This window comes from Neolamprologus multifasciatus, chromosome 22 (assembly GCF_963576455.1).
Source record: "Neolamprologus multifasciatus chromosome 22, fNeoMul1.2, whole genome shotgun sequence".
Lineage (NCBI taxonomy): Eukaryota > Metazoa > Chordata > Actinopteri > Cichliformes > Cichlidae > Neolamprologus > Neolamprologus multifasciatus.
The window spans coordinates 3,619,368-3,645,457 of NC_140459.1; the positions used below are offsets into that span (position 1 = coordinate 3,619,368).

At 41.8% G+C, this 26,090-nt stretch overlaps 4 gene segments (V, D, J or C); 3 read left to right on the top strand and 1 right to left on the bottom strand.

Annotated features, from left to right (window-relative positions):
- Positions 1-3,148: 3,148 nt before the first annotated feature.
- Positions 3,149-6,411, top strand: LOC146492639 (immunoglobulin kappa variable 2-29-like). The segment is given in 2 exon segments: positions 3,149-5,634; positions 5,823-6,411. Coding segments are annotated over 2 exon segments (360 nt in total).
- Positions 6,412-7,078: 667 nt separating this feature from the next.
- On the bottom strand, positions 7,079-8,434 carry LOC146492640 (Ig kappa-b4 chain C region-like). The segment is given in 2 exon segments: positions 7,079-7,562; positions 8,284-8,434. Coding segments are annotated over 2 exon segments (465 nt in total).
- An 8,512-nt stretch (positions 8,435-16,946) lies between these two features.
- Positions 16,947-18,222, top strand: LOC146492641 (immunoglobulin kappa variable 2-29-like). The segment is given in 2 exon segments: positions 16,947-17,138; positions 17,320-18,222. Coding segments are annotated over 2 exon segments (360 nt in total).
- Positions 18,223-22,464: 4,242 nt separating this feature from the next.
- LOC146492642 (immunoglobulin kappa variable 2-40-like) lies at positions 22,465-23,266 on the top strand. The segment is given in 2 exon segments: positions 22,465-22,695; positions 22,877-23,266. Coding segments are annotated over 2 exon segments (360 nt in total).
- The last annotated feature ends 2,824 nt before the right edge of the window (positions 23,267-26,090 follow it).

Genomic DNA, 26,090 nt, shown 5'->3' on the forward strand with positions numbered 1-26,090 from the left:
AAAGGATAGTTGCAGATTTCTGTCAGAATCTGCAGATTATACAGTACAAATAAAATGTTCACGTGTCTCCAACGTTGTCTTCCCAACAGTTTCACTGACATCTACACTGGATGGCCAGGAAGCGTTCGCGATGTCTTCTCCGGCGCTGATAAATGGCGTCTGTCTTGTGTCGGTGACGTAAAAGACGGATTTAATGCGACTTGACCGTTCAAACAGCAGTCGCTTTCTAAAACATCAGATATGTATTGGATTCAGAACCACATATGAAAGTGACCCAGATCGGATTTGAAAATATCGGATTTGTGCCGTTCACACTGTCACACCATGATGGGATATGGGTCGCATAGGGTCAAAGAAGTCAAAGTTTGATGTGCTTTCCCCTGCAGTGTGAACGTAGCCTTAGTTCTGTCCTTGCCATCCTCACTTTTTTGTGTGTTTTCACCTGTTGGAATAAAAGCTCACTCGCATCACAACCTGTGCCTGAATCTTGGGTCCTTCCTTCATAACACCATGCAGCTTGCCTCAGAAACCGTGACAATAAGAACAAAATGAGACTAAAAAGTAAGTAATAGTAAAAGTAATAAATATAAAATAATGTATTTGTGATGATTCATTTTTTTTGACTATCCACTCTGTGCATAAGAAATGTTTAAACTGTAGAGATACAATCATTTTGCTGCTGTAAGATTAGCATTTTGTCATGTTTGAAATATTAATCTAATATAATGTGTTTCTGGCACTTCCCCTCCCCCTGCAACTTTGTGTCTTTGTCTCATTTTCTCTGTATCTCTTTGTACAACTTTATAGTGACAAAAAAAGGCTTTCTATTCTATTCTAACTTACCTGTTTCTGTCAGTCAGATGATTTCCATAGAGAGGCACTTTGCATCAGCAGCACCATGCTCCAGTGCTCTGGGAGAGTTTATAGTCCTGAGAGTTGAACACTGGATGACTGACAGCTGTCCTTCATCACAACAGAAGCCACAGAAATCCTCCTCATCAAAACATGACTTTGATCTGCGTCCTCATCTGGACTCTCCTCTGCTGCTGCTTCACAGGTAAAGTCCAGAGAATCAAACTCCTCTCCTCTATCAACATCTGTCCCTCTGAAATGAAGCCCACAAAGCCATGAAGCTGCTTTATGTTTTTGTCTCTGTGTCCTCAGAGTCCAGAGGACAGATCACAGTGACTCAGCCTGGAGCAGTGAGCTCTGCTGTGGGAGCAACTGTGAGCATGAAGTGTACGACCAGTCAGGATGTTCATGGCAACAACTATTTAGCCTGGTACCAACAGAAAGATGGAGGAGTTCCTAAACTGCTCATTTACCTTGCTAGCAGTCGATATTCAGGGATTCCAGCTCGTTTTACAGGCAGTGGATCAAACTCTGACTTCACTCTGACCATCAGTGGAGTCCAGGCTGAAGATGCAGCAGTTTATTACTGTCAGAGTCTTCACTATCCTAACAGTCAGTATGTGTTCACACAGTGAAAAACAGTCGTACAAAAACCTCCCTCAGTCAGACTGAACAGAAACTGAAGTGACTGCTGCAGCTGGAAGATACTGCAGAGACTGATACAGTTCACTGAGGACACACACACACACACATGTTCTTTAAAGCAACCATGAAATGATTTCAATATTTTAAACTCTGTTAAAATTTCCATGAATGAATGAATCTCCACAAAATTAAAGACAGTCTTTCTAATGGAAATTCCAAAGACAACGAGACAGAACATGAGTGACCTACTACTAGTAACCCTACTATACCAACATGAACACGCAGTATATAAAAGAAATCTGGGGAAGCTCCTAAACTGCTGATTCATGATGTTACCTCCCGTCAGTCTGGAGCTGACTTCACTCTGACCATCAGTGGAGTTCAGGCTGAAGATAGAGGAGTTTATCACTGTGAGCAGCATCACAACTACCCACTCACACAGTGAAACAACACTGTACAAAAACCTCCCTCAGCTGGAGAGGAACCGAGAAGAAGAAAATCTGAATGAGCAGCTGCTCAGAGACATAAACTATTTCATCATTTAATAATTAGAGATGGCACGATACCACTTTTCTATGTCCGATACCGATATCAGAAATCTGGATATCTACCGATACCGATATGAATCCGATATAGTGTTTTTTAATCAATAAAACGTTTTTTTAATATCTTGCTGCATTTTGTATAAGTTCATACTCAAGTTTAAATAAATAACAACACTAAAGCTATTCTGTTATACCTGTATGTAAAAAATACACTGCGCCCAAAATATTTCATAGTTCAGCAATACTAATCTAATAAACTTAAACCTGCTCCATCCTTCCTATTCTGGTATTTTAAAGAGTACTTAGCAGAAATATTAAGCAACCTAACTAATAGGGTTGCAAATTCCCAGCAAAAAAAATAGGGAACCACCCTCCATCTCATGATGCTTAATCGATGTAATCAACTTTAATTTGATGCACGGTGAAGAAAAAATGCACAGAAATAAATTATTTTTCAAGAATAATTAAACAGATTCAACATCTTTCTTCAACAGAATTGCAGACTGCACAGATGGTACCTTCCCAAAGGAAAAAGTACTATAGCTTACTAGGGTATATTAGACTTAACAGTTATTATATACAGTAATGGACTTCTATATATTTTACATCAGATTAAAACTTTGGGTGTAAGAGTCAGATAATTATTTATTAAAAGCTAGACATTTTAAATGAGAATAAGAAAGAAAAGTATGTCTTTGTGCCCCCTTTTCCCTGTTCATGCCCTATCGGCCCCCCTGGCTAAACTTTGCTAGATCAGCCCCTGCACAGTTACCAGCCGTCAGCTACGTAGAAAAAGATCCTGGTGTAGAAAGTAATATTAAATAAATTCTAACAACAGCTTATCAAGCTTAATAGTGCAGCTGTTGTTCAGCCGCTGGTTTCCTCTTTCTGGTGCAAAGTGGGCCAAAAACAAACAAGAGAGAAGGACTCACGACAGAAAAGCCGATCAGCTGATCATTGATCAGTTTCACTTTGAAGTAGGAGCAGGAGAGGGAGAGAGAGAGAGAGAGGCAGTTGCTCCATATATCGGTTGTTAAGCTTAACGCTGGAATGCTTTACAAACATTCAGATATGAACTTACTAGCTTTACTTCTCTCTGGGAAAACTTCCTTGGAGATGAAATGCTGGTTTGGTAGCACACAGCCGCTCTATCACGTGACGCACACTGCGGCAATGAGCCGGGTTACGCCGTGTAGCAAGTTTTGTGAGGTGCTTTTTTGATATTTAATGGATCGGATTACATTTTTTATTTCTCTCCGATATCCGATCCAGGAATTTGGGTCAGTATCGGACCGATACCGATACGTAATATCGGATCAGTCCATCTCTATTAATAATAGCTTCAATTAAACAATTTGCAGTTATTTGATTTTAAATATTTTTATGTTCAATTTTATCACATCAAATCAGAACAACAGTTACTTTAAGATTTTTATATTTTAGGTAAAGACACTACAATAATGTTCAGTGAATTATGGTATAAACCATTAAAAAAAATGATGACTACTATATCTCTGGTTTATAGAAAATAACACCAAATATTAAGCTTCAGATAAAATGAGACCAATGCAGACTGTTTTGCGAGAGTTTTGAGTTTTACATTATTGATGAACTTTGATTTTGCCATTATTTATCATTTCTAGTCTTCTGGTTTCGGTCTCTGTGTTAGTTGCTGTGCCTCATCTGTCAGCTGTGTCAAGTCTGTGTCTCTGTGTTATGTTTCCTGTTTTACTTTGAAAGTCTGTGTCTCATGTTAATGTGTCTGGTTTTTCTGTCTGGTTAGCCCTGATTTGTCCCAGCTGTGTTTCCCTCCTGTCTCCCATTTCCTGATTGCTCCCTCTGTGTATTTAAGGCTCTGTGTTTACTTTGGTCTGAGTTGTGTTCTCTCCGTCTGCCTACATTCAAGTTCAGCATTAAAGCTGTTTTGAGTTCATGTTTTTGCCTCTGTGTGTCTGCACATTGGGTCCACCAATCCTGCCTGCACACAGCTCATGACATACTTAAGTGGAGATGACATATAAGATGTCATGTCATCTGTGTGTGAGTGTGTGTGTAATAAAAAACAGGTGAAATAACTGTATCAAGACTAGAAAATATGAAGAGGAAATATATACCATCAACTTGGCTCCTATTTCTTTAAAAGTATATTAAATGTGGAAATAACAATATAGTCAATCTTTTCAAATTATATAACTCTTGTTTTTTTTTATTTTGGTTGGGCTTATTAAATGTTTCTATTTTAAGGTGTATTTGTTAAACTCGAGTACTCGAGTAGTTTTTAGGGCGATCGCGGCTCAAGAGTTGGGAGTTCGCCTTGTAATCGGAAGATTGCTGGTTCGAGCCCCGGCTTGGACAGTCTCGGTCGTTGTGTCCTTGGGCAAGACACTTCACCCGTTGCCTTCTGGTGGCGCCAGTGTCCGGCAGCCTCACCTCTGTCAGTGCGCCCCAGGGTGGCTACAATGTAGCTGCCATCACCAGTGTGTGAATGTGTGGATGACTGGATATGTAAAGCGCTTTGTGGTCCTTAGGGACTAGTAAAGCGCTATATAAATACAGGCCATTTACCATTTTTTCTGCTCCACCAGTCATTAACTCACACATTGTTTCACTTCCCTTTAAGAAACCTCTCATGCATATCAGCACAGAGAGAATCATCACACAGTTTGACCTGAAATATGTTCAAACTACACTGGAAATAAAAGAAGCAGAAGTCGAAACATTTACAGTAGCTTTAAAATGACTACAAGTCTGAGTTATGGATGATATATACAAACATACATACATATATATAAAGAAAAAACTAAACACCCAGCACACCCCCGCGGGCGGTTTATCCTTCAAGCTCGGGTCCTCTACCAGAGGCCTGGGAACTTGAGGGTCCTGCACAGTATCTTAGCTGTTCCCAGGACTGCGCTCTTCTGGACAGAGATCTCCGATGTTGTTCCCGGGACCTGCTGGAGCCACTCGCCTAGCTTGGGAGTCACCGCACCTAGTGCTCCGATTACCACGGGGACCACCGTTACCTTCACCCTCCACATCTTCTCGAGCTCTTCTCTGAGCCCTTGGTATGTCTTGGTATAAATCTCAAACACAAGCAAACTGCCTTTTTGTTGCAGAAATTTTAACCAGCAAAAACAGGATGTTCAAGGCAAAATGTTCAGAAATCTGAGTCTGTCTCAAAAGATTGCCCCTGACTCCATGAACTCTTCCAGTCCATCTTACAGCTTTTGATTTAACATTGTTGAGTCTCTGTCTTTGTTCAAACTTAAGGCCCGTCTTAAATCCATGCATGTCTATATTTGTTTGTATTAGAATTCATATTTGAATTATTTCACATTTTCCATTTGATTTTTTTTTATTCTAATTTATCTCTCCACTAGATGTCATGAATGATTTAATTATTCAGCAGAGGACAGCTGCAGCTGACTGACTCTGTGTGTTTGCATATGTGTCCTGCCTCTGTGCTCACAGCTGTTAAGAGGCCAGTGTTGATCAGTGGCTGTCCAGGCCTTTCAGAGCCACTCACACACCAGCAGCACAATGATGATGTCACTGACTCTACTGCTGGCCACCCTGGGGCTCCTTGTTCAGGGTGAGACTCTCTGTCTTTGCTTCAGCATGCAGCCAGGTTCACCACAATGATGTTCTGCTATGATGGAGAAACTCTGGAACCAGCAGCACTGACCTTCTTCCATCTGTTCTCCATGTTAGAGAAATGATCCTCTAATGTTTGGATGTTGATCATCTTTCTCTGAACGTCTCCTATTTTCATGTTTTCAGGTTCATCAGCAGAAATCGTCCTGACTCAGACTCCTAAAGCTCAGTCTGTTGTTCCAGGACAGACTGTCTCTGTCAGATGTAAAGCCAGTTCAAGTGTTAGTTTTGATTTGCAGTGGTATCTTCAGAAATCTGGAGAATCTCCTAAACCCCTCATTTACAACGCAGACAGTCGGTACTCTGGAGTTTCTGAGCGTTTCAGTGGGAGTCAGTCTGGAACTGACTTCACTTTGACCATCAGCAGAGTTCAGGCTGAAGATGCAGGAGTTTATTACTGTCAGCAGGACAACAGCTTCCCGTTCACACAGTGAAAAACAGTCGTACAAAAACCTCCCTCAGTCAGACTGAACAGAAACTGAAGTGACTGCTGCAGCTGGAAGATACTGCAGAGACTGATACAGTTCACTGAGGACACACACACACACACACACACACCTCACAGTCTTTCTAAAATAATTTCACAATCATTTCTTAGGCCTTGATAAAACTCTAACTTTCATAACTAATGTTTATGTGGGTTTGACTCAAAACATCAGACTTGTGTCCATCCTGACGAGCTAGCACAGAAGAACATGTGAAACACAAAACAGTTGATACTGTGAGTCCGATCTGTGATGAAGAAACTCTCCTGTAAATATTCAAACTGGGAAGTAGTTATTAAATGAGAATATTTTAGTAAACTGCAGTACTGATATATGTATGTATGTAGATTGCTCAGCTACATTCTTGGTCACAGAAATATTTCACATGATTTGATCTGAAGATTTAAAGTTTCGTTCATCAAGTCTTTAACTTCATCTTTGTGACATAAATTATTCTGACATTTACACTTTTTAACCTGCACTGATGTTCTGAAAGAGACATTTTTAGTGTCTCCTATGTTGATAAAGAAAGTTTAGTTTTTCTTTGGGTTATTTTATCAATTCTGACTTTGAAGAAAACCAGGACGGGTCTCATCATGGGTCACATGCAGGTTACAATAATCTGTCACCATGTTTTCTACTTCTTCTACACCCAACAGCAAATTTCAGCACAAAATCCAACATGATGGAAAATTATGCATCTACAAACAACTTGGAAACTATTTATAGCAGAAAGCAGCTGGTGGTGATTATGTTATTGTTTTTTGTTTAAGGTTACATCCTCATGTGTAGTGATACAGTAAAAATGAGATTTTCAGTGTATGTAAGCATCACTGCTGAACCTGAAGGATGATTATCAGACAGAAGAGCAGCTGAATGGAAACACATGAAAACCACTATTTGAAGACCTCAGTTTTTATTTGAAGTATTAAAACCATCAACAGTGCCACAAGCATGAAAACATGAAAACTATCAAAGCAATACAGACACAGAGGGAGCAGACTGAGAGAAGCTGCAGACTAAAGCCAGTATCAGAGTCCCAGTGAGTCAGCTCAGGACTGGGAACACTGGTCTGTCATCAGAGTCTCTGAGAGTGGAGTGTGGGAGCCCTGGGTGGCCTCACAGGTCACAGAGCCCACCTTCTCCCACTGGTCTGCAGGGAGCCTCAGGGTGCTGCTCCAGCTGTAGTGGCCGTCATTCTGCAGCACCACGGGGCTCCTGCTCTCCTCCCAGCTGATGCTGCCACTGCCATCCACCTTCCAGGACAGCCTCCAGTCTGAGGGGAAGCCCTTGTTGGCCACACACATGACTGTAGCCTTCCCCTGCTGCAGCTCCTCACTAGAGGGCGCCAGCACGCTCAGGGAGGGGGGGACTCGACCCACTGCAGAGAGAGAGAGAGAGAGAGATGTTAGAGAAACTGGGAGTTGAAACTGATCTCCAGCTGTTTCACTTCTCTATCTGAGATTGGTAACCATAGAAACAGACAGGCTTCACTGCTGAACCATGGCAACAGACGAGTTTCAGTACCAAAGATAAAAATATTAAAGTGTTTCTTTGACTTCTGATGTTCTCATGTGCGTTATGTTTGTATTATTTATTAGTTTTATAATTAGAAAACAAACAGAAATGAACATGTCAGATTTTTGTCATAAACAATTGTATGTAAAACAGAAAAAAAGCATAGACCTTTTTTTGGTCTATTTGGGAACAATAAAGATAACTGTACTTACTCACACATTAAAATCCATAAAATGATCAAACCTCAGACAGCAAACTGTTAATGTGTCGTTAATAATGTTAAATCTTTAAGAACTATTAATTTTAGATGGATGTCACATTATTTGCAGCAAAAGGCTGAAGACAAAACGTTCATGAAATGTAAAATATAAAAACTTCTTCTACTTTCATACAAGAAAAAAAACCTTTTAAAAGTTTAATTTCCAGTAAAAATAAATGCACAAGACGATTTTAGTCTGAATTCAAAATTTACTCTGATATTAGATTTTATATTTATGAGAAACATGAAGTATTTATGTAGAAGGAAATGAAATGAACCTTAATGATACAAGTTTGAGCTTCATAAATGAGTCAAATGTACTTACAGTTAACATCCAGTCTGGTTCCTCCACCGAACGTGAACCACAGTGATACAAACTCATTGAGGCGCCGTACAAAAACCTCTGACTGTAGAGAGACACGGCTCTCTGACTCTGAAACAAACAAACTCAAAAAAATCATTCACTGTTTGCATAATGTTATAAAAATAAAAACTGAAAAAAGAAACAGTGCAACATGTTTTTATAAGTTGCATTTTTAAAATTAGATTCACAGTTCAGATAATTTTATTAATTCCAAAATTTGTTTGCAGCTTTCCCACACTACCTGCTCACATGGTCAAACTCACACAGCCTACAGTCTTTAAACAATAATCACAAGCACTGTTGCACATCAAGGCAGAGATAAACAAGCAATGAGGTCAAGGAAAAAGTCAATAAATACATCAAAATGAACACAAATGTTCAAAATAAATAAACAGATTATGAAGGGTAAATGTCTCAAAATGAACAATCACAGAAACGTTCATCTAAACGACTCCTGTCAGCGTTCAGGAATCTAACAGCTGAGGGAATGTGTCAGGGCTCTGTGTGCGGGCAGGTGGAGATGTGGATCCAAGTGCCGGACTCTGAGACGGAAATATAACTGAAAACCTCAGCTTTATTGCTGCCACCAACAAAACAGAAAGCAAACATGAAACCACTAACTGGACCACACAGGCAGGATCTGAGGGTACAACGCGACACCGAGCACAGGAAAACACAGGGCTTATATACACAGGGTAATAATGAGGGAATGGACAACAGGAGGGAGACACAGCTGGGAGAAATTAGGCTAACAAGACAGGAGAAAGGTAAAACTGAACACATTGACATGAGACATGAACTTTCAGAATAAAACAGGAAACTAACAGACACAGAGAAGCATGGACAGACAGAGGGAACACAGGCAGGCATGAAACAAACACTAACACATAGCAAACCTAAACAAAAGACAAGGCAGAAGAAACAAGAATATAAAGAAACACAAAACACTGAGTCCTCAGACTCAGGACTAGTGATGGGATTTCCGGCTCTTTTTAGAGATCCGGCTCTTTCGGCTCGGATCACTAAAAAGAGCCGGCTCTTTCGGCTCCGAACCGGCTCTTCAGGTTGTTTTGTTGCTTTAATTATTTAATCATTAACAATAATATAAAATTATGCAGAAAAGGAATTACTAATGTAAAAAAAGTGGTTTTATTTATATATGTTTATATATGGCCCCTAGAGACAAAGCACGTACAAACTCTAAAGCATATACAAACTCCAAAACACATTTCTAGCGTTTACTGAACTTCCAAAACAGAGCTACCCAGATCACTTAAATTACACAATTGAAAACATGTGTGTATTGTTTGTGTATTTATAGACAAGCACTCATATTTATTCAAATAATTAAAAAAAAAAATTAATTTACCTGTTATTACCACACACCAAATCCGGTTGTTGATACTTCCTGGCTTGTGTAACCACTAGGTAACAAAAGCTCAACACTGCGCCCTAGCATCCTGGACCACTTCTGTTGTCTTTTGTACGTGATTCTGAGTTTGTACGTGCTTCTGAGTTTTTACGTGTTTTGGAGTTTGTACGTGCTTCTGAGTTTTTACGTGTTTTGGAGTTTGTACGTGCTTCTGAGTTTGTAAGTGCGTCTGAGTTTTTACGCGTTTTGGAGTTTTTACGCGTTTTGGAGTTTTTACGTGCTTTGTCTCTAAGGGCCACCATAAGTATACTTTATTTATTCACTCCACATAAAATGTAATAAATAAATCATATAATACAAAAAACAACTATTTACATTTTAAACTTTTAAGTATTTAAATTTTCAGCTTTTTCCTTCTAAACAAATTTAACGTGAAACAATACAAAACACTGCAAACCACAACACAATTAAATATAAATTAAAATATTAAAACAAAAAGAAGATTCGCATTCTCTGTCATATGGGCCTGCGTGATTTCTGAATCCTTTATCATCTGCAACTGAAAATAGTGGATGATTACTATACCTTTCTAATGTGATGTTGTTGTCCCTCGCTCTCTTTCTCTCTGGCTCTGTTCCTGTGCTGCTGCGAGTGTAACTAACGCCCCTCCCCCCTCTGCCCAGCGCAAAGTACAGGCCGCGCGTGCGGAGTTCTGCGGAAAAAAGGGCGAGAGAGAGGGCGAGAGAAAGAAAAAAAAAAAAAACCTCACGGCTCCCAATGAGGAGCCGGCTCGCGTCGTTCAGTTCAAAGAGTCGGCTCTAAGAGCCATTTCGTTCGCGAACGACCCAACACTACTCAGGACCATGACAGAACCCCCCCCTCACCCTCAAGGGCTGGCTCCAGACAGCCCAACAGAAACACAAAACTGTCCAAAGCACAGAAAACAACCCAACCAGGCCGGGCGGTGGGGGTCCAGGGGTCCGTTCTTCGTATCTCGCTAAGTAAGTTAGCTGGATTTGATTGTTGACGATTTCGCGTGATCTTGGATCGTTCGGTTCTCCGAAGCTCATCCGGGACTTGCTGTCATAGCAATAGATCCGTAAGCGTAAACCTGCTTGGGAGCAGGCTTACTTTATGTAAACAGGATTAGATCGCGGCCACTCAGGTATGTCCGCTTCATTTATACAAAAGCAACAGCGATATTTTTCCACTGTTTTTCCATAAATAAATATTATCAATGTAACTAAAGATAATGCAGTATTTGATTCTTTTATTGATTTCATACAGATACATACAGGTCATTTCCTAAAAAAAGGGAAATGTACTATTAATCATTCTATTTCATGTATTTGATTATTTCAAATGTAATTCATATTTTAGAGTAGTAATAGTAAATTACTTCGTGTAATCAAGATGAGAGACCACGGCTATAAAAGCGAAGGTGGATTTGGGAAGTCTGTCGCAGCCATGTCCTGTCCGTTTGTACGCGAGCAACCCATTGCGGAAAGTGCAAGATTGATAAGGAGAGCATTCAACCCTAGGGCCAGCTCCTCTGCTGGGGTGTGACGAGGGGGTGCAGGACCACCACCTGTCTTTTTGCTCTGCCCTTTTCTTGGTTGCTGTTATAAACAAACAAACAGATTATTTCAGGGTCTCTTTTCAAGAGACTAAAAGCAATATAAGTGATAAATATTACCATTCTGTAGAATATTCTTATATTTCACTTTTACGTGTTCCCATGTTCTAGTGGGTACTGTTGTGGCTCTAATGTGAAAGAGGATATAATGTAATATAATATAATATGATATAATATAATATAATATGATATAATGTAATATAATATAATACATTACTTACGAGTTTAATTTGTCAGCAACTTTCTGCCAGCCCTCTCTCCTTGCTTTTGCAGCCTTTGCAGTGTTCCCTTGCGTTTTAATTAAACTCTGAAACTCCTGAAATCCCTCAATCAAGAGTTCTTGCTCTGCTGCCGAAAAATACTGAGTGCGCTCCTTCGACATTTTCGCCGACCAATCAAAGAGTTGCCGATCAATGTTTCTACTATCGATGTGTACCCCCTTTTAAGCCACCCAGCGATCTCACATTACTTCATCCAGCTGTACTAATCGTCAACAACAGTTGTGTTCGGAGAACCGGAATAGCGAGCTCAAAGTTGGCGCGATGATTTGATCTTGGATGTGTCATTTGATCTTGGATGTAGTAAGCGAGGTACGAAGAATGGACCCCAGGACGGAGGGACCGAAACTGAAGACAAAACCGTAACCAAAACACTGGAGCATGGTAAGCAGATCAAACAGTTCGAGAGGCAGACCCGGAGGTTGCCGGCACAAAAGTTCATAAGTCAAACGGTCGGAGGGCCGACCAAGTGGGTGACCCAGGTGACAGAGCTGGTCTGGAGGCCAGCCGTGCGGAAAGCAACGGCGGCGACGACGTAGAAAGAGTTCAGGGGACCGGCCGTGCGGACGGCAATGGCGGTGGTGACAGAGCAAGTCAGGAGGCCGGCCACGTTCAGGGGGCCGCCCTTGATGGCGATGACGTCCAACCAAAGGCCTGGAAAGTGGCCGGCAATGTTGAGGAGACGACCACGGAAAAGCCGGCCGTGCTAGGCGTGGAAGAGATGGTGGCGTGGCAACCACAGGGCCAGACGAGGCAGAAGCTGAAACAAGCAAAGCTGAAGCAGAGGCTGGACCAGGCGACGGCGTGGATGAAGTTGAATCGGGACCAGGCGAAGCTGAATCTGGACCAGACGACGGCGAAGCTGATGCAGAGGCTGGACCAGGCGACGGCGTGGATGAGGCTGTGGATGGCGCTGCAGGCGGTGGCGTGGAAGCCGGAGACGGTGGCGCTGCAGGCGGGGGTGAAGCTGCTGCAGGCGGGGATGAAGCTGCTGCTGCAGGCGGCGGTGAAGCTGCTGCTGCAGGCGGCGGTGAAGCTGCTGCTGCAGGCGGCGGTGTGGGTGAAGCTGCTGCTGCAGGCGGCGGTGTGGGTGAAGCTGCTGCTGCAGGCGGCGGTGTGGGTGAAGCTGCTGCTGCAGGCGGCGGTGTGGGTGAAGCTGCTGCTGCAGGCGGCGGTGTGGGTGAAGCTGCTGCTGGCGGCGGCGGTGTGGGTGAAGCTGCTGCTGGCGGCGGCGGTGTGGGTGAAGCTGCTGCTGGCGGCGGCGGTGTGGAGGTTGCAGGTGGTGGAGATGGTGGTGGCTGAACGGTCTCGCCAGAACCGTCAGCAGACATGAGGACGTGCTTGCTTGGTCCTCCCGGACCCCCAGCTGACAAGGCAAGAGGCTGAAGCGGCTCCTCGGGCCCTCCAGCTGACGAGACAGGAGGCTGAAGCGGCTCCTCGCGCCCTCCAGCTGACGAGACAGGAGGCTGAAGCGGCTCCTCGGGCCCTCCAGCTGACGAGACAGGAGGCTGAAGCGGCTCCTCGGGCCCTCCAGCTGACGAGACAGGAGGCTGAAGCGGCTCCTCGGGCCCTCCAGCTGACGAGAATGGAGGCTGGACGGGCCCCTCGAACCCTCCAGCGGAGACAGGGAAGTGCTAGCCGGGCTCTCCAGAACCCCCAGCGGATGAGGCAGGTGGCGGCGTGGGAGCCGCAGAGTGCTGTATAGACTCATCAGAGTGTCCAGTGGGAGCTGATGTAGAGCCAGAGGGTATAGGGACCCCTGGCTGAATGTGTAGATTACCAGGTGAGTGAGTGTGCATAGGACCAGGTGAGTGAGTGTGTAGCCGACTAGGGGACTGAATCGCTACAGGAGACACCGAGAGCTGAGCTACTTGATGCTGTCCTGAAATATGAACTGGTGGGAGAGCTGATATCTGAGCTGCAGTTTGTAGTGGCAGTTGTCGTGAATCTGGTGATTGAGTGAATGCCTGAGGAGCAGGAGTCTGAACTGGGGACAGCCAGGCAGCCAAGCCAAGCTTCCGGCCGGGCAGCCAAGCCAAGCTTCCGGCCGGGCAGCCAAGCCAAGCTTCCGGCCGGGCAGCCAAGCCAAGCTTCCGGCCGGGCAGCCAAGCCAAGCTTCCGGCCGGGCAGCCAAGCCAAGCTTCCGGAGTCTGCTGAGGGAGGGCATTCAGACTCTGGGGAGGCCCTGAAGAATGTTTCAATATCTGCAACATTACAACTTGAGGTCTTTAAATGAGTGTCAGTAGTCCAAGAAACAAAACATTTGGGTGCACACTGAACAGTCTCTTGAGGTGGCAGTTCAGATAATAAAACAGTCTTAATTTTCTCAGAGCTTAGGTTAATTGTCTCTGGGGTGGAGGCTGCAGCTTTAGCTGATTCAGGGATAGCTGATACGGGGTTAACAGGCTCAGATGGAGCAGAAGAAACAGTCCTTTTTATTGTTATGCCCAGAAAGAGTGCGGGAAGAACTGTCGTGGTTACTCACAGCTGCTGATTGCTCTGGGGAGGGGCTGGAGTGCGGCTGTAGCAAGGAATGGTGATGGCGCCGGTGCCGCTTCCTCCTGGAAGTGGGAGTACAGACTGCAGAGGAGAACAGCAATGGCGGAGAGGCAGACTCCTCATCCTGCGACCATATGGCCGCAAGGAAAGAGGCTGGCGAGCGATAGCCGGAGCAGACCGGAGTCGGTAGTTCACTCTGTGGACACGACAAGGGGTTGATATCCTGCCGCGGCGATCGCTATGGTATTGCAGAAAGCTCCGTGTTCGGCTGCTGCTGTGTTGCAGGGAGCTCACACTGCTTCGCGGCGAGCTCCGTCTGCTGCTGCTGTTGCTGCGGAGGCCTCGGACTGGAGTACTGCGAATGAGCAAAGACTGCTAGCTCCCGAGCGTGAAGAACCTCCTGGGCTTCGTGCAGCTCGTCCATTAAGCTCATAAATCCCTTAAGTTGGCGGAGATGTGGATTTCCCTCGAGGATTGTTCCGATAGCGTTTAATCCGATCGCCATTGCCTTAGTATCCTTCATGTGGGAAATTCACTTTATGAGGCCCATGACGCGGGCGAGATCGCTCTCCCGAGATGAGCCGGCTGGGTCCAGGTTATGGTCGCGTCGTTCTGTCATGGTTGGCTGTGTGGCAGGCAGGCAGGAGTGGTGGACCCAAGATGCAGGACTCTTAGGAAACGAGGTTTCAAACTGAAAATGCAGCTTTATTGCTGGAACAAAACTTCAACATAAAATAAAACTCACAAAAGCAAACAAAACTCTAAACTGAGGTGCATGAGGACTGGAAATCATGAACACACAGCAAGTTGAGGGTACGACACAACTGGGAGCAAAGGAAAACACAGGGCTTAAATACACAGGGGAGTAATTAGCAAATGGACAACAGGAGGGAGACACAGCTGGGAGAAATTAGGCTAACGAGACAGGAGAAAGGTAAAACTGAACACATTGACATGAGACATGAACTTTCAGAATAAAACAGGAAACTGACACAGAGAAGCATGGACAGACAGAGGGAACACAGGCAGGCATGAAACAAACACACTAACACATAGAAAACCAAAACAAAAGACAAGGCAGAATATAGAAGAATATGAAGAAACACAAAACACCGAGTCCTCAGACTCAGGACCATGAAGGTGGGTTTAAATAACAAACATTCATAAAGGAACAATTTCAACACAAATATGTCTAATTTTTATTAGACTTTTCGTTAATATTATCAGAAAAGAGACTGAACCACTAATAGAAATCATCACATTGTTCCAAGTCTCTGCTGGCATCAGTCAGATGATTTCCATAGAGAGCCGCTTTGCATCAGCAGCACCATGCTCCAGTGCTCTGGGAGAGTTTATAGTCCTGAGAGTTGAACACTGGATGACTGACAGCTGTCCTTCATCACAACAGAAGCCACAGAAATCCTCCTCATCAAAAACATGACTTTGATCTGCGTCCTCATCTGGACTCTCCTCTGCTGCTGCTTCACAGGTAAAGTCCAGAGAATCAAACTCCTCTCCTCTATCAACATCTGTCCCTCTGAAATGAAGCCCACAAAACCATGAAGCTGCTTTATGTTTTTGTCTCTGTGTCCTCAGAGTCCAGAGGACAGATCACAGTGACTCAGCCTGGAGCAGTGAGCTCTGCTGTAGGAGGATCTGTGAACATCAATGTACGACCAGTCAGGATGTTCGTGTTGTGAGCAACTACCATCTTTTAGCCTGGTACCAACAGAAAGATGGAGGAGTTCCTAAACGTCTCATTTACTACACTAGCACTCTAGATTCAGGGATTCCAGATCGTTTTACAGGCAGTGGATCAAACTCTGACTTCACTCTGACCATCAGTGGAGTCCAGGCTGAAGATGCAGCAGTTTATTACTGTCAGAGTGAACACTATATCAACAGTCAGTGGTTGTTCACACAGTGAAAAACAGTCGTACAAAAACCTCCCTCAGTCAGACTGAACAGAAACTGAAGTGACTGCTGCAGCTGGAAGATACTGCAGAGACTGATACAGTTCACTGAGGACACACACACACACACACACACACACACACACACTAACATTTTATCAACGGTTAGTGATGATTAAATGAATATGTATTGAAAAAAAGATTACTGTCCCTGTCAGAGATCATGAATCCTTCACATTCGTTTAATTTCTCACCTTTTGTCTGTTTTGCCAAAACCTGAAAGCCGCCGGACAGAGAATGAGAAAATCCTCACTCAACTTTGACCTCAGGTTCACACTGGAAAATATTCTCAAAGATTTGAATCAAAAATAAAAACTTTTATTAAACTTCTACAGCTTCTACAGATTCTGCTCAAAAGCCAGTTAAACACCTGAAGGTCATTTTATTACACTGGAACAACAGATGGAACAATCTCACCACTAAGACCTGAGGTGCAGTTTTCATTCATAACACCTGATCTTACTCACAGGTGGAGACACACATCTATCAATAGGAAATACTACAAACTCCATGTGCTGAGTTACAGTCATAACAATAAAAACCAGAGGACATCTGAGCTCACAAAGGTTTTTGTGTTGGGAAACTCCCATGAGTTCCATTTTTTACAGCTTTTGCACATCTTCAAGACGGATGGTTGGAGTTTATCATCTCTTCTGACCTCATCATTCCTTCATGTGGTATGTTTCTCTATTTAAATCACTGTAAAAACCTGTGTCAAAATGGCAAAAAATGGTTGTTGTTACTAATCACTTGTGAAAAGACCAAAGCAACTGCAAACCAGGAAAAAATGTTCACAAACTACAATTCCATGTCGGAATATTCAATATCCTCAATATGTGATAATATAATTTGGAGATGCTTTTAGTACTGAGTGGGAAGCAGCTGCAGCTGACTGACTCTGTGTGTTTGCATATGTGTCCTGCCTCTCTGCTCACAGCTGTTAAGAGGCCAGTGTTGATCAGTGGCTGTCCAGGCCTTTCAGAGCCACTCACACACCAGCAGCACAATGATGATGTCACTGACTCTACTGCTGGCCACCCTGGGGCTCCTTGTTCAGGGTGAGACTCTCTGTCTTTGCTTCAGCATGCAGCCAGGTTCACCACAATGATGTTCTGCTATGATGGAGAAACTCTGAAACCAGCAGCACTGACCTTCTTCCATCTGTTCTCCGTGTTAGAGAAATGATCCTCGAATGTTTGATCATCTTTATCTAAACTTCTCTTCTTTTCATGTTTTCAGGTTCATCAGCAGAAATCATCCTGACTCAGACTCCTAAAGCTCAGTCTGTTGTTCCAGGACAGACTGTCTCTATCAGATGTAAAGCCAGTTCAAGTATGGGTAGCTACCTCCACTGGTATCTTCAGAAACCCTCAGAAGCTCCTAAACTGCTTGTTTATTATGCAACAAGCCGTCAGTCTGGAGTTTCTGATCGTTTCAGTGGAAGTGGATCTGGGACTGACTTCACTTTGACTATCAGTGGAGTTCAGGCTGAAGATGCAGGAGTTTATTACTGTCAGCAGGGTTACAGCACTCCGTTCACACAGTGAAAAACTGTCGTACAAAAACCTCTCAGCTGAAGAGGAACTGATCTGAAGCAACAGCTGCAGAACAAACTAAAAGACTGGGAGGAACGATGACTTTAATATTTACTGTGAAATTTCATTTGTGTGCACTCACAGTTTAACGTTCATAAATTTATTGAAAAAGTTGTTAGTAACATGAAAAATACAAAACAAAAAAACATGAAGTGGTGTCCCCGAATAAAAACATCGATGTTTAATGAGTCACAGAATACGGACACAACACTGGCTCCAGATTTTTAACACGTGAACATTATTTTTAGATGACTGATGTTCTCTGTCGTCCATCAGTCTGACTCATTCTTAGTTTCTACATTTATAACAATGGACAGTCTGTCCAGAGAGAGGCTCGACCTACTACAGAGAGAGAAAATAGACTTTAGAGAAACTGAGAGTTCAGATGAAAACACGTAGCTGGAAAGTCCACAAAGAAATAAAAATGGTGTTTTTGCTCATTAAAGATTTGCATATTAATCCAAGTTGTAAAATATAACAAGCTGTTATTAGGAGTGATGTTATACAGGTCTGATAATTATTGTCCATTAATCAGATAGCAACACAAATGCTGTTGTCAGTGTTTTTTCTATTTGTAAGCTGTTAAATATTAAACTGATCCATCTGTGGAGCTCAGCTGCAGTCCTTCATCACACAAGTCCAGAAAATCACTGTAGTCACATCACAACTAGTGTCTATAATATTCTAATATTCTGCTGGTTAACAAATCAAGCAGGCTGTTATAACAGTGTTTGTAGGGAATGTGTTCATTCTCATGTCAGTGATGATTTAGCCTCATTTGGATATTTCCAACATAAACGAATCACTGTTACTGTTGTAAAAAACTAAAGTTATTTAGTCAGTTTCCAAAGTATTAATGTAGACAGAACAAAGAATTTTAAGGTGTCTCTTTAAAATAATATCTTACTAATGCTTAAAAGTGTGACATTATTATAAAGTATTACCAAAATCTGAAACCAATGAAAATAAGATGTGATCATCCTGACAGACTGTGGTCTTTGTCTTTTTTTAAGAGGTTTAGTGAAGTGAGTTTCTCTCATTTTGCTGTGAACACTAGATGAGATTAACTTCTATATAAGTTGATTAAAGCAGAGCTGTGGTCTCTCATCTGCCTGCATTCCTGTGTTTGTTCTGTTAGTCTGTTCTTAACATCATGTCCACTGTCGAGCTCAATTCTGTCGTCATTATTTGAGTCCAGTTGTTGTCTCTCTGCCTTCTGTGAGTTACTCAGCCTCTGTTTTGTGTGCTTTAAATCTCAGACTCCTGATCTCCACCTCATCCTGACAATTAGTCTCCAACTAAGTCTCCACCTGCTTCACCTCTGCCACCACCAGCTTCTAGACTCTTCTCTGCTTTGTTGCTTCACCAGAGTTTCACTGCCAAATAGTTCATTAATCAAACGTCAGTAAATCTTCATTTAAATGTTCACTTAAATCTAAAAAACACAGATGACGCCCTGCTCTTTAATTTCAATTATTCTGATTGTTTTCTACACTATCAGATTAAAATGTAGATCATAAAACAGCTTTGAGACTGAAAATTATCAAGAGGACACAGATAATCTATGGTTGGACCTCAACATCTTAAATAAAATATTAAATGTGTGTTAATATATTTAAACATTTTCACTGCACATTACACTCAATGTGTCTGTTTACATTTTTATTTTAGTCTGGTTTAATAAATATTACAAAATCTTTATTTTTATGTGCATTTGTTAAACTCACAGAGCCAAAGAACATGTTTCCTCGTTACATTTTTATTGTTTTAAAAGTCTGAAATATCAGCTTTACAACAGACACAAAAGGATGAAACTAGAGGAGATTGTTGCTATGATTGTTGCAATTATGAGATGAAAATATGACAATATTGACAATAATGTGTTTATTTTTTAATCTGCAAAGAAAGAGAAACAAAGAGACAGAAGAAAAACAGCATGAAAGACTCAGTGATTGACATCAGGACTGGGAACACTGGTCTCTCCTGAGTGGCTCTGAGACCAGAGGCTGGGAGCCCTGGGTGGCCTCACAGGTCACAGAGCCCACCTTCCCCCACTGGTCTGCAGTGAGCGTCAGGGTGCTGCTCCAGCTGTAGAGGCCGTCGTTCTGCAGCACTCCAGGAGTCCTGCTCTCCTCCCCTCTGATGCTGCTGCTGCCACTGCTGTCGCTCGTCTTCCAGGACAGACTCCAGTCTGAGGGGAAGCCCTTGTTGGCCACACACATGAGCGTGGCCTTCCCCTGTTTCAGCTCCTCACTGGAGGGGGCAGCACCTTCAGGGCGGGGCGGGTATCACCTAGGAAACACCAATCGGCTTAGAGGACACGAACCACAATTTGATTTTCTCCGTTAAGAAGTTTCTGTCAGGTGTTTTTTCTGCTCCACCAGTCATTAACTCACACATTGTTTCACTTCCCTTTAAGAAACCTCTCATGCATATCAGCACAGAGAGAATCATCACACAGTTTGAGCTGAAATATGTTCAAACTACACTGGAAATAAAAGAAGCAGATGTGGAAACATTTACAGCAGAAGTTTGGCTTTAAAATGATTAGAAGTCTAAATCATGGACGACTGAAGAAATGAGTGGACACAAGCACAGAGCAGCTACTCATTCATATAGATTTGAAATGTTATTGAACAGCTCACATGATTTCAAACTAAATCTGAAACATCTGACACGATAAAAACATCAGAAAGCAAACTTTGACTCATCCAAACAGCAGCTGATGTGGTGGAAATTTACAAACTAATCATAAGATGAAGTTTACTCTTGTCTACAAATATTTTACTGTGACAGAAATGTAGATTAAACAAGAGAAACTCGCAGAGCTCATCTGAATTAGTCCAGTAAAAAGGACAAACATCAAAAACGAAATTATTTTAAATAAAAAAAATACTTTTGTCTCATCTAAGCAGCCTAACAAATAATTATTAAATAAAATGATAAAACATTTAATAATAAACACAGTTAATTAACTTACTTCCAACATCCAGTCTGGTTCCTCCACCAAAAGTCAACCACAGTGATACAAACTCATTGAGGCGCCGTACAAAAACCTCTGACTGTAGAGAGACACGGCTCTCTGACTGTCAGACTGAACTAAACCTACAGGCTCAACCAGTTAAAGCAAATAATTGTCTTGAATAAACTTTTTTTTCCAAATTTAAATAATTTTACATGTTTATTTTTATAAAACAGACTTTGTTTCTCAGCCCAACAAAACCAAACCAGAAAAAAATAAAAACGCTAATCATAACATGGACATTAGTGAGGATATATATATTTTCTACAAAAAACGAGAAAAAGGACATAGAAGTAACTTTGTTTTTGACTTACTTCCAAATTCCAGTCTGGTTCCTCCACCAAAAGTCCACCACAGTGATACAAACTCATTGAGGCGCCGTACAAAAACCTCTGACTGTAGAGAGACACGGCTCTCTGACTCTGAAACAAACAAACTCAACTAAATCATTCACTCCTTCCTTTTCAGTTTTGAAAATGGGACTTCTTTCTCTGATGATATCAAATCAATCAATAATGAAATCATCAATTTAAACTTGATTGATTTAAAATTGATAAAACTTGATTTAATATGTGTCAGTATAAACTGAGACCTTTTTTTTTTCATTTTTCACATGACATACAGTGTAGGTTAATTGTGATAAATCCATAAATACTGAAAAATACATAAAGACATATTTGCCTCCAATAAACTGAAAGATATATACATTTAAAAATATTCTAGTGTCTAGTTGCCACTGAAAGGAACATCTTCAGTGCTCCTTGGCACTGATTCTCAAAGACTTTGAACTCGTCTGGAGGGATGAAGCCCTTTCTCCCAAATCATGCAGACGGAGAGCTCTGTCTAACACATCGGCCCAAAATCTCCTCGACATTTAGATTAAGCTCTAATGATTGTAAAAACATAATTTCACATAATTTCCATCCTCATTCAAGCATTAACTGATCCCTAGTGTCAGGGGCTGAGACCCTGTGTTTTAAGGTTATTTAGTATTTTTGATTTCTTAGGTTATATTAAAATATGTTTCGTTCTTGTGGTGTTATTCTTAGTTAGGGTTTAATTGAAGTGTAGCCTAGTTGTGTTACCACCTAAGTCTCCTTGTTTGTGAGTCTTTTCCTGTCTTCTTTGTTAGTCTATCATATGTTATCATGTCTATGTCTCTCCAAGTTTCCTGTTTTACTTTGAAGAGTCTAGTATTTCCATGTTCATAGTGTTTTGTTTTACTTCCCGTGTAACATTGTAACCCAGTGTTAATTTGGTTATCTGATATTGTGTGATATTTAGTATACATGTATGTATCTACATTGGGTGTTCGGTTATAAATTGTTCTTCAATGATTTTGAGCTTTTCTTTCATTGATATTGAATTGTGGTTGCGAACAAGACCCCGAGGTACTTGAACTCCTCCACTTGGGACTTGAACTCATCCCTGACCCGGAGTGGGCATTCCACCCTTTTCCGGCTGAGAACCATGGCCTCAGATTTGGAGGTGCTGATCCTCATTCCCGCTGCTTCACACCTCTCTGCGTAACAGGATGGATGATTTACAGTTGCTTTACGACAGTCGACTGGGGTAGTGCAACCTAGCAGGAGGGGTTACTAGCTCACATGGCTTGTAGCTGTGCCAGAGAGCAAGCTTGGGTGAGCTAGCGGGGAATATTTCCATCTGCAGCAGCCTTAAAAAAGACTATTGTTCGTTCTCCTGCCTTGTAAAAATCTGTTTCGTATGTATATTATATTGTTCCATGTGTTATCATGGGGGAAGGGCACTGTATTGACTGAAGGATGCTGAACGTGTCACCTGACACAGGATGACATGATGAGGAAAGATGACTGACTCTGTGTGTTTGCATATGTGTCCTGCCTCTCTGCTCACAGCTGTTAAGAGGCCAGTGTTGATCAGTGGCTGTCCAGGCCTTTCAGAGCCACTCACACACCAGCAGCACAATGATGATGTCACTGACTCTACTGCTGGCCACCCTGGGGCTCCTTGTTCAGGGTGAGACTCTCTGTCTTTGCTTCAGCATGCAGCCAGGTTCACCACAATGATGTTCTGCTATGATGGAGAAACTCTGGAACCAGCAGCACTGACCTTCTTCCATCTGTTCTCCGTGTTAGAGAAATGATCCTCGAATGTTTGATCATCTTTCTCTAAACTTCTCTTCTTTTCATGTTTTCAGGTTCATCAGCAGAAATCATCCTGACTCAGACTCCTAAAGCTCAGTCTGTTGTTCCAGGACAGACTGTCTCTATCAGATGTAAATCAAGTACATCTATAGGTGATGACATTGACTGGTACCTTCAGAAATCTGGAAAAGCTCCTAAACTCCTGATCTATGATACTACAGCTCGTCAGTCTGGAGTTCCAGATCGTTTTCGGGCAACAGCAGTTCAGACTGACTTCACTCTGATCATCAGTGGAGTTCAAACTGAAGATGCAGGAGTTTATTACTGTCAGCAGCACAACAGCTTCCCGTTCACACAGTGATACAACGCCGTACAAAAACCTCAAACAGCTGAAGAGGAACTGATCAACAGCTGTAGTTACACAATAGACCATGAAATATCCAATCTTAAATAAAATGTCATAACAATCTGATCAGATGGGTTAACAAAAATAACATTTTGAAATATTTGTTTTTTTCCATATATTTCACATTTGGTATATTAAATCCAGCTGAACTAAATTTTATTTTATTTTTATTTTTATTTTTATTTATTATTTTTATTTTATATCTTTCAAACATTTTTATCAAATGCTTTTTTTTAAACTTTCCAACTCTTTCCTACTCTGTGTTTTGACAAAAACATTTTTTTTAAATTTAAGTTTTCATCAATGTATCCAATATTTAATAATTCAGTACAGAGTCAAATATAAAGCATTTTTTAAATGATATAAATGAATCATCACTAGCCTTTGCTTAAATATTTCTACTTTACATTTTTGTGTCAAAACACATGACTAAAGTTATGACTTCAAATGAAATATGCACGACCACAGTTGATTTATTAAATATTAACAGCAGCTGTTTTTTCTAAATCCCTTCATAAAGGCGATGCCCTGCTCTTTGATACCAAGACTAAAGTATCTTTATTGTTTGGACTTTTTAAATTCAAATATTCAGAGAGGAACATGAGGAAATAATCTGAATGAAAATAAAATAAAAGTGGATGTGAGAAGTTTGTAAACAGTCCTTAAAACATAAAAAATGACCTGTGATGACTGAATTTTTCCTTTAGAACTAATAATTTAACCACTGTTACTATTGTACATAAAATCAAAAGTTTTGCACATATGAAAGATATTTATTATTTCAAAGTCTTACAGCAGCCATCTACATCGACATTATGGATGAATCTGGGGCGTGACAGTGTTAGAAACTGCAGACTGAAAACAGGAGTGTAAAACAATACTTCAACTGGGAACTGGGAACACTGGTCTCTCCTCAATAACTCTAGTGTGAGGAGGCCTTTGTTGACCTCACAGAGCCCACCTTCATCCGCAGGTTTACATTGAATTCAGTGAACTTTCTGCAGCACACTGGGACTCCAGAAGTTTCTGTCAGGTGTTTTTTAAATGTTTTTATCTGCTCCGACAGTCACTCGCTGATGTACTCTCAACGGATCCATCGGCAAACACAACATTCTTTCTCCCGGTCCTATCCACCAGTCATGTCTGTCCCGTTTGTAAAATAAATACATAATTATAATAAAGGTCAATCAAATGGACCAATATGGCAAGGCCATGATTATCCACTTGGTAAAATATAGGCGCTTGGCATCTTTCTTGGCCTTAAGACAACAATTCTGATGGCTAAAGATCCAAACGGGACACACACACAAAGAAGAACACAACATGGGACCCTCTGTTAACACACAACATAAACAATCTACCTGGTCTGGAACTGGAACCTTGAATGTCTTTGTTCGCCCTAGAACAGTTCTGTAAAAACAATTTATTTTATTTTTGTGTTTGTGTGTGTGTGTTTTGGGTTTTTTTGTTTGTTTGTTTCCCTTTTCCTGTCTTGATATTATCTGTCTTTATCATTTGTAAGGATTGTTGTTTTGTGGTTATCTGTAAAATAATAATAATGCTATGTATAATAATTGGTAAACTACAAATAAAGAGTAAAAAATGCTGGATCACAGACTCAGCCCCTGACAGTGGGCCTGTTTCAGAGCAACATGAGTGGAGCTGTGAGTTCTGCTAGTGGGCGACCCCGCTGAATTTCCTGGCAGTTGCAAGCGGCCGGAGTTACTTCATAACTGGATTTAGCAGAGAGAAGATGACTGGATGGATCGTATGTTGGGTGGCGAGAAAATTGCTAGAAAGTTTTCCGGGACTTCAGTCGGGCTTCAGTCTCTCGGAAGCGCCACCATGACATTGAGTATGTTTGAATTTCTTGGATTGCCGGAGGGAACAACGATGAAGAAGAGCTGGGTGTTCTTTGTCTGATGTGCTGGCAGATAAGGTATTCGCTGAGAACGAACTTTCTTTACACATAAAAGAGAACAAACAACTTGTAGAACTGGGGGAACTTATAAGAACCGGAGGGAGGATGTTTAGAGCCTTGGTCCCGCTCCTGAAAATCACATACTGGTACAAACTAACCTGAGGAAGGATCTAGAGATATGCAGAATGGAAGTACTGTCAGAAAGAATGAAATGAACAGATTCAAAAAAATAAGATGACAGAAAAAGCCATTTGGTATTAACTGCATATTTGTATTTCTAATGCACATAATTACAAACTTGAAACACTGTGAAAAACAACAGCATAAAAACAAACAAACAAACCAAAAAATCCATTGACTGTGTGAGTCAGTCAGATGATTTCCATAGAGAGGCACTTTGCATCAGCAGCACCATGCTCCAGTGCTCTGGGAGAGTTTATAGTCCTGAGAGTTGAACACTGGATGACTGACAGCTGTCCTTCATCACAACAGAAGCCACAGAAATCCTCCTCATCAAAAACATGACTTTGATCTGCGTCCTCATCTGGACTCTCCTCTGCTGCTGCTTCACAGGTAAAGTCCAGAGAATCAAACTCCTCTCCTCTATCAACATCTGTCCCTCTGAAATGAAGCCCACAAAACCATGAAGCTGCTTTATGTTTTTGTCTCTGTGTCCTCAGAGTCCAGAGGACAGATCACAGTGACTCAGCCTGGAGCAGTGAGCTCTGCTGTGGGAGCAACTGTGAACATCAACTGCAAAACGAGTCACAGAGTAGATGATGGAGAAGATCAATTCTGGTACCAACAAAGAGATGGAGAACGTCCTAAACTGCTCACTAGCTATGGAAATCGCAAAGTCTCAGGGATTCCAGACCGTTTCACAAGCAGTGGATCAAACACTGACTTCACTCTGACCATCAGTGGAGTCCAGGCTGAAGAT